Here is a 9,325-nt window from a genome sequence, read left to right on the forward strand (position 1 = left end):
TATCGCTAAAAAACAGTAGACATTTGCTCAGGAAAGGTCATTGTTCATGTCTTGTTTGGATGTATTTTTAAAATTGCATCCAAATGTCAGACACGAGTGTGTGTGTTGGTTTAGTGTATGTGTGTGTGTGTGTCCGCCCACGCTCAGAGGAGACTGTGCGTCCAGGAGGGCGGGGATGCTCACGGTGAGCAGGGACCAGCTGCACACATGGTTGCTCTGTGTACCGCAGAGGAGCATGGCCTCCTGCACCCCGGCCCATAGGTGCTGCCGGGCTTTTGGAGGGCGCTCTCCACCCCAGGACCTGGTCGCAGGGCCATTGGGAGATGCAGGGCTCGCAGCCACTCAGGGCCTGTGACCAGTCGGAGGGTGGCCCTGCCTCCCGTGTGCACACCTGGTCTCTCCAGAGCGTGGGCGCATCCCTGGACAGCACCTGCCTGGCTGACATCAGGTCCCCACCTGGACACTCTGTCCCGTCCCCAAACCAGAATCCGAAGCTGTCTGGGGCTTTGACCCCTGATGAACAGCATCTCCTTCCCACATGATGTGTACCCAGAGTGCACCACTGAATTCAGAATCCTGTTTTCCGTAGATTTCCCCAAAACAAGGATAGCTGAGAAGGCTCAGCTTTGTGCGCCGCCGAGTGGTTTATGCACAAGAGAGAACACAGGAGGGTGGCCCCTGTCCCCTGCCACCCTCTCCCCTCCGCCTCTCCCTTCCCCCTCCTATCTCTTCTCCAAGCTCACTGTCCCCTCCCCCTACTCCTTCCTCCTCCCCTCGCCCGCCCCCACCTCTCACCCTCCCATCCTTCTCTCCCCCTCTCCTCATCCCTCCTCCCTCTCCTCTCACCCTCCCAAGTCACTCTCCCCTTCCCCCTCCTCCTCTCCCTTCCACCTCCCCCTACCACCCTCCCATCAGCCCTCCAGGCTAGCTCTCCCCTCCCCCTTCCTCCCCTCCCCCTTCTCTCTCTCCCCTCCAGGCTCACTCTCCCTTCTCCTTCCCTTCCCCTCCTCCTCCCCATCACTCTCCCCTCCTCCCTCCTTCTCCCCTCCCCCTCTCCTCTCCCCCTCCTCCCTGCTGCCCTCTTCTCTCCCCCCTCCCCTCCCTCCTCTCTGCCCTCCCCCTGCCACCTTCCCATCTCCCCTCCTCCCCACCTCTCCCTTCCCATCCCTCTCTCTTCCTTCTCCCCTCCCCCTCTCCTCTCTCCTTCCCTCTGTCCAGGTGGTATCCAGGGTCCCCCACACAGGCCCAGGGACAGGAGCCCCCACATTCCAGACATCTGCCCCCTGGTGACCCAGGTGCCTCTGTCTTTCCAGCTGACTTCTGCAGGTTTGCAGAAGCGTTCCCCAACTTCGCAGAGGAGTATCTGTACCCCAAGCAGACACACCCGGACACCTGCGCACAGACGCCGCCTGCCCCGACCCCCAACGGCTTCTGTGCCGACTTCAGCCCTGAAAACTCGGACATTGGAAGGAAACCGTTTCGTAAGAAACTGGACTAGGACAGGCGGTGCGGGAGAGACGCAGCCTCCCTGTGGCCTTGCTGCCACCCACCTCCACGGGGCTGCGAGCCTGTTTGCTGTGGCGCTCCTGGGCCTCGCTCCTGCGTGTGCTGTGCATGCACCGGCCTCAGGCCGAGTCCTGAACACCCGGGGTCATTTCACTCTGTTCCTTTGTGGAGAGCCCAGTGTGTGTGTGTGTAGGGGGGGTGACGCTTGCACCCACACCGCATGGCCAGGGGGTGGGGGCTGTCCCTCCCATGGCGCTCGGGCCAGGGCCACCTGCACTGCCCTGGGCTCACTTTCCCCCGTGGTCTTTCCCTGAGTCCCCTTCTGTGGGTCTGCTCTCGGCGGCTCGCACGGTGGACCAGCCTCCACACGCACACACACCACACACGCGTGAGACTGAGATGTGTCACGGGTGTTCTGATTTCCAGCACAAATTCTCTGCTGACCTCTGTGGAGTCACGGCGTGATAGAGCGCTGTCTGATTTTTAAACATTTCTATATTTGTGGGAACTCATGAGTATTTTATAAACTTCATTTAGATACTCCAGGAAGCATTCAGCATTTTTTTAAAAAAACAAAAAATTCTTTTCTACTTCATCTTTCCTTTGAGGGCCAGAGGATATTTATTTACAGGCCCTTTTTTGATAGAATCCGAGGCTGTCTGGGGCTTTGAGCGACATCTCTTCCCGGCCTCTCTCTACCAGGTACATTCCTCCGTCTGGGTCCGCCACACGCACCCGGCCCAGAGCGCCTTTTCTGCTTCATTAATCCTTTTCAAATCCCCCTCTTTTATAAACGTTACCGGCTTGGTATTTGTTTAACGTGACGTGATCTCCTTCCCTGCAGCGCAAACTCCAGCCGAAGCGCTGAGTGTAGGTGAGGTGGGTAAGTCAGGCAGGAGCTCGAAGCAGGGAGGCCCTGGCTGGTGTGCTGAGCCTCCAGGAGGCGGACACCCAGAGAGGCAGGCATAGCCCTTCTCTGACCTGCACCTGCGGGGCGCGGGACCAGGTAGCCCGGACCCACATGCAGACAGCGGGGAACGGCTGCAAAGGGCTCCGGGGCCACGTGTCTGGACCCCCGCCGGCCCTGTGGCCTCCCCGCGCTCCAGCACAAGCATGGCACCCGCCTGGCATCCGGGAAGGCATCCAGGCCTCCGAGCCCAGGAAAGGGACACTGTGCTGTTGCCCCCTGGCCCGAGCTCAGCCTGCATCAGTGCGTCCTTGCCACATGGTTAGAGGTCTGTCTGCTGCTAAAGCACAACAAGCACAGTCTCTCATGCATCCTGAAGCAAGGCCTCCGGGTTTGCTTGGGAAAGAAATTCCTGGGAATTTCGAAATGAATTTGATTTTATACTTGGGCATCTCCATAAAAGGTGACCGCCAGGGGCAGAAGTCCAGGGAAAAAAATGTTTACTGACTTCCTGGTGTTCTTGCTGTGCGTCTCCGCTGATGGCCGGTAGTAAAGGCCAGCCCCGGCCTCCATTCCAATGGCCTCCATTCCAATGGCCTCTCGGCTCGGGGTTGGCAGACGTGCAGCCCAGACGCAGCCTTGTAGCTCACCGTGATCGGCTCTTCACTGCAGAATGCGTAAAGATTCATTTTTGAAAGATTCATTTAAAAGAGAAAACGTACAAGTGACCAATGAAGGAGGTAAATAAACTAAGATATTCTGAGGGAGGGGTCCTGGGCACACGGCTCCCGCCCTCTGTGTCTGTGGATGAAGGGCTTTTTGAATGAAATGCTGCTGTGCATTTTCAGGAAAAAAAATCTCTGATAAGCAGACTTGGAATGGATGTTTGTTCCTCCTGACCCTCTTCTCTGCATCGTGACGTAGCATCAGCGGCACTCAGAACTGTGAATGTACATAGACTTAGAGTTCAGTCCCCTTTGTGTGAGGTGGGACGGGAGGGCCCCACGGGGACTGAGGGTCCAGGCTGCACGTCATGAAACAGCTTTGGATTTTCAGTGGAATGAATAAAACATAGTCTTACACACCTTACCGTCTCACACGCATGTTCTGTTACGTGTGGCTTTTTATTAGAACGACAACAGCAAGCGTGTCTGGGAGGTTCAATCGGGTAAGCACCTGACTCGGTCTCAGCTCCAATCTTGAGATCTCAGGGTCATGAGTTCAGCCGCATGTTGGGGCCTTAAAAAATATAAATATACAAAGTAAATAATAAAATAAAATACAAATAAAATCAAAAAGAAAAGGAAAGAAGACCGCAGCAGACCTCTCTTAGGCCGTGACACAGAACCAGTCAGGATGGAGTTTCTTGGGGGCCCCTGGTGGCTCGGGTTGAGCAGAGTCTGCCTTTGGCACAGGTCATGATCCCAGGTCCTGGGATCGAGTCCCACATCGGGCTCTCCACAGGGAGCCTGCTTCTCCCTCTGCCTGTGTCTCTGCCTCTCTCTGTGTCTCTTATTAATAAATAAAATCTTAAAAAAATATATTCGGTTTCCAGCACTTGTCCAGCTTGTCTGGGAAACACAATAATTGTAATTCTATAGAAAAGGCTTCCTTAAAAAAAAAAAAAGGCTTCCTTGATCTCAGGGAAGGTCTAGAGCAGTTCCGCATTATCAGGACAGTGGCTGACATTAAGGAGCTCAGACGTGTGTGGCTGTTTGTCTGCCTGGTGGGCTGATTTCTAGAATTTCTCTATCAAACACCTTAACACACTTTGTGAAGCAGAGATGAGACAGGATCTTGCATGCACTTCTCTCAACAGGACAGTAAAAGGCCCAGAATTAGAAGAAATAGAGTTGAAGTATTAAAATCCCCCAAACTAAAGGAAACAAAGCAGTGACATAGCTGCTCCCTCCAAGGATGGAGCACCACTGGCTGGTCGGGAAGCACGGGGAGAGCAGAGGCCCTGTGAGCACGGCCTGGCCGGCCGCTCAGAGAGGAGGGTGCCCCCCAAAGGACGTTCCACCGTCACAGCGGTTTTTTACTTCTTGCTTTGTGCTTGTATTGGCTGTTTGATGCCCTAAATGGACATCGCCTCTGCAGGGGTCGCAGGGACATTCAGAGCTGGACCTGCTTCCCAGTGGGGCTGGAGGCGGTGGCGGCCGCCACGGGCTTGGGGCGGTGTGGGGACTGCAGCCACACTGTGCAGTAACGAGGTATGAGGTACGTGCCTACCACGCCCGCGGCGGTGGCTTCTGGGCCTGCTCAGCTCCCCTGCATCCGGGTGGGAACAGGCATGCATAGGACACGTGCAGGGAGGAGGAGGAGGGCCCCCCAGGTGCTCCTGGGATTCCCTCAGAGGCTGGAGGCGGAAGAGGCATCCCTGCCCACCCCCCCCCCCCCCCGACCAGGCCCTGCTGCGCCCTTGCCTGCGCTCATCCAACCCAGGAGCCCCAGTAGGAACGTGTCCCTAACCCTTGGCTCTTGAGCAGGGCCCCAGACAAGCGAGGGCACCGCCCATCCCCTCTGGTTCCCACCCTGCTCCAAACATGTGCTTCACCCTCTCCCCAAGAACATGCTGTCCCATGGATCTTCGCATCCATCCTGGACAGAGTTAATGCCACTACGGCCACACACCCTGCTGACTGTTCTCCAATGTGGAGAGTAAGCCACAGTCACCACTGGCCCCTGCTGGTATTCCTGCACAGGATGAGGGGGAGGCAAGATGCGGGCAGGCGGGTGAACAGTCGACAGCTGATGTGTGCACTCTCGTGTGCAGACGCCACATGCACAAGCCAGGAAGCCATCCCATGCATGTCACCAGCCTCCCCTTACACCTGCCTATGGGCCTGGGACCCGTACAACTTCCCTCCCTGTCCCCCGCTGCAGGTGTCCACAGCTCCAGCCAGGCCCTGGGATCTGAGGGCTCTGCACCTAGTGGAGGATTTTCGTTCCGAGGAGTCTGGACCTTTATGAGCCACAACCTTAGTGACGGAGTGCCCGGGGGACTCACCAGGCTTCAAAGAGAACAGCATTGTTTCCCGCCTTCTCTCCACGTCCTGTGGGTCAGCAGCAGGGGCAGCCCCAAATAGCCGCTGACCATCAGGGCTTCAGAACAAGGGGCCAGTTGTGTCCCCACATGGGTAGGGTCCACCCTTGGGAGTCATGACTTAATGTGGGAAAACCCGAAGCTTCATAGAGAAGCAGAAATGGGCTCCTGATGAGGAGGGGGAGCTGCTCAGATGCAGGGGCAGCAGGCCGACCTGGGGCAGGTCCTCGCCGCGCCACCCAGGGCATCCTCTTGGCGCTGCCCCCAGAGCTCAGCCCTCCCTCCCCCCACCCCGGGAGGGTGGTGACACCGTGTGCTAGGGGCTGAGGGTCCACGGAACTAACAGCAGCCCTGCTCCCGGTTCAGCGAGGGGACGGCGGGCAGCTGGGCTCAACAGACAGGGAGATGTGTCCTGCGGAGGAGGGACCGCCCGGAAGCCAGGGAACGTTTTAAAGACAGCAGCACCGGCCGCCCGGCAGTAACTACCGGGTGTCAGCAGAGCCAGCCCGTGTCAGACGTGCGCTGCGCTGTGGGACCTCCCGCACGTGTTGGTGCACAGCTCAAAGCCCAGCCTGCCGCAGCGGGCACCACCCTCGGACACGCCGCGCGCGCAGGTGCCGCCCCGGGGCCGGGGGAGCTCGCTAAGAGCGGCCGACTCCAGCGCATGCCTGTCACGGCCCTTCGCAGTGTCATGCACGACGGGCAGCGGGGAAGGAACCCCTCATTAAGTCTGCAGATGGTGCTGGCAGAGTTGCCGAGGGCAGGGGAGACAAGTCCATTTCTAGAAGGAGCAAATGAAAACGAGGACACATCCCCCCTCGGTGAGGGAGGATCCAGCATAATCATCCCAACACCCGGGGATCGGCACCGCCCGGGGGGCTGCGTCCCCGACCTGCTTCTGTCGAGGGGGGACCCAGGGTGACCCCCCGGCCTGGGGCACTCCTGCGGTGGTGACCTGTGAGCCTCAGCTCACACCCCCCTCCAGCGCCCCGGGAACCAGCATCCTCCAGCACGCGCTGGGCTGGCTGGAAGCAGAGGCGGCTGACCTCCAGCCCGTGCGTCCTGCCCCAGACCGGGCTCCAGAGACCAGGCGCTTCGAGGAATGTGTCCACAAGGAAACGGCCGTGTGTGGTCCCGGTGAAACCCAGGCCGGAAGGAGACTTGACCGGAGGAGAGATTCTGTGTCCCTCACACATGACCAGGCCCCAGAAAGGGTAAGGTCAGGACAAATCTATAAACTCAGACATCCGAGAACTCAATAAGCCACAAGCAAATTAACCATAATGAAGAGACGGCAAGGCACATTATAAAAACACAAACTCTGAGAGCCACTTCTAAAGAGATGGCCCTATAAGCAGCCATAGAAAAAGGAAACATCATCATGGAACAGAGAACCGTACACATGGAGATGCTCTGCACAAGGTCCGGGGGATGTGAAGGAGACTCTGACAGGTGCAGAAAGCCCCCCACAGAAAACACAACATCGAAATAAGCAGCCAATACAAGAAACAAAATATGATATTTTTTAGGTAATAATTTATCCAAAGTGGGATGCCTGGGTAGCTCAGCGATTGACCATCTGCCTTCAGCTCAGGGTGTGATCCTGGAGTCCAGGAATCCGGTCCCACATTGGGCTCCCTGCATGGAGCCTGCTTGGAGCTCTGCCTGTCTCTCTCTCTCTCATTCTCTCTCTCTCTCTCTCATGAATAAATGAAATCTTTAAAAAAATAATAAAATAAAATAGAATAAAAAATGTATCCAAAGTAAGCAGGAAAGTGAGAAAAAGCAACAAAGGACAGGCATCACAGAAAATGAGTAGCCCATAGTAAATTTCAATCCAACCATCCTAGTAATTTCACCAAATAGAGACTAAAAAACTTAGTAAGTTACTAGACTGAATTTTTTTAGAAAACTAACTATACTGCTGTTTAAAATCCTATTGAAAAATTTTTAAATGGGACATATACACAACATGCAAACGTGACCATGAGGACGTCCACTGATGAACATAGAGACGAGGGGATCCCCTCACACGACCACCGACGGCTCCGTTCCACTGGAAGACAAGAGAGTCCCAGAGTATAGGAACCTGATGACACAGCGTAAAGTGTATTTCACAAGCACTGACAATTAAAAGGAGATATAAACAAATCAGCAACTACAGGTGGAGATTTTAACACAGTTCTCTGGCTAATCAATAGAGCCAGCAGGAAAAGAAACATAATTATGTAGAAAATTTGAACCCCATTTACCAAATTGACTTAATTGCTCTTTCAAGTGCACAAGAAGCAGTTAACAAAATAGACTACACCCTCGGCTACAGAGTACATCTCAGGAAACTTCAAAATATTTAAATCGCACGGAGTTTGTACCCTCATCAAAATGAAGCGGCGTAACGTGAACTCTGCCCACGTTGTGGGAGCAGAACTGGGCTCGGGAGCCCACCTGCCTGCACCAGAGACCAGTGTCCACCGCAGAGCCGAGCAGGAGCTCCTGCACGATAAGCCGGGCCAGGCTCTGCCTGTGATGCTGTCAACAGCCGGTTAGGTTCTCATTATTTTAAACTTAATGGAAGTTAATGAGTCCATAATTTTGCTTCTAGTCAGAAGAAACGGAGACTGGGGTTACCCTCCGTCCTGGAACAGGCCATCAAGTAGGAAACACTGACGGGTTTGGCCTCAGCAGTGAGGAATCTCAGCCTCGGACAAAACACTGCTCTTATCCAGCCAAACACAGCTCAAAACCGACACCTGGAAGAATGACCGGACGGGTTTACAATTAGTTACCGGTAGCCCCAAAGTTCCAGAATAGTCTCAGGAATGCAAAACTATCCAGCACCCAACAGGGTAAAATTCACAATGCCTGGCACCCAATCATAAATCACCAGGATGCAAGAAGGCAGAAAGAGATCTCCGATCAGCAGGGCCAGTCCCGGCCATGACTGGAGTGAGGGAACCTGTAGACCAGGAGTTGACAGTTTGTTTCAGGACACAGCTGTATCACCTGCTCAGAAACTGCAGAGCCAACGTGCAATGTGCCCGGCAGAGAAATGAAAAATATCTTTTAAAAGACACGCATCTGATCTCTAGAGATGAAAACTACAGGGTTTAAAGTGCAAATGCACAAGTTGGGATTAGGGTGGATTTGACACGGGCAGAAGACATGGCAAGTGATCTTGAAGGTAAAACCATGCAAATTCTTCAAAATGAAATAGAAAAGAAAAAATTGAACTTTGCATCAGTGAGCAGTGGGACCTCAAGCTGCCTGACATACATGCCCTGGGGTCCCCAAAGGAAATGGCAAAGAAAAAATATTCTAAGTAATAACTTCCCAGATTTGATACAAACCATAAACCCACAGATCCAACGTGCCCAGTGAGCTCTCAGCACCGGAACCATGATGGAAACCATACCAGGCGCCTCATAATCAAATGCTAAACACGAGTGATAAAGAGAAAGTCAGCAGCCAAAGGGGTGGGGAGATACATTTCATACAAAGGAGCAAAGATATGCAGAAGAGCAGATTTCTCGTTAAAAACAATACAAGCTAAAAGACAGTGGAGCAACATCTTTAAAATAGAGAAAGAAACAGAAGACTGCCAACCTAGAATTCTTTACTCAGCAAAAATATCCTTCAAAACAGAAATAAAGATGCCTTTAGGTTTACAAAAGCTGAAAGAATTCATCACTGGCAGACCCTAACTCCAAGAAATATTAAAATAAGTACTTTTTAAAAAAGATTTCATTTATTCATGAGAGACAGAGGGGCAGAGACACAGGCAGAGTGAGAAGCAGGTTCCTCACAGGGAGCCCAATGCAGGACTCAATCCCAGGACCCCAGGATCACGCCCTGAGCTTAAGGCAGAC

At 54.0% G+C, this 9,325-nt stretch overlaps 1 protein-coding gene across 2 annotated transcripts in view; it reads left to right on the forward strand.

The window, feature by feature from the left end:
* Positions 1-3,498, forward strand: part of LPCAT1 (lysophosphatidylcholine acyltransferase 1) — a 46,445-nt gene extending 42,947 nt beyond the window's left edge. For both annotated transcript variants that reach the window (XM_077879648.1, XM_077879649.1), the window contains exon 14: positions 1,314-3,498. In XM_077879648.1, coding sequence (XP_077735774.1) covers positions 1,314-1,498 — 185 coding nt within the window. In that variant the 3' untranslated portion in view covers positions 1,499-3,498. The remainder of the gene's footprint in view (positions 1-1,313) is intronic.
* Positions 3,499-9,325: the final 5,827 nt, after the last annotated feature.

This window comes from Canis aureus, chromosome 31 (assembly GCF_053574225.1).
Source record: "Canis aureus isolate CA01 chromosome 31, VMU_Caureus_v.1.0, whole genome shotgun sequence".
Classification (NCBI taxonomy): Eukaryota; Metazoa; Chordata; class Mammalia; order Carnivora; family Canidae; genus Canis; species Canis aureus.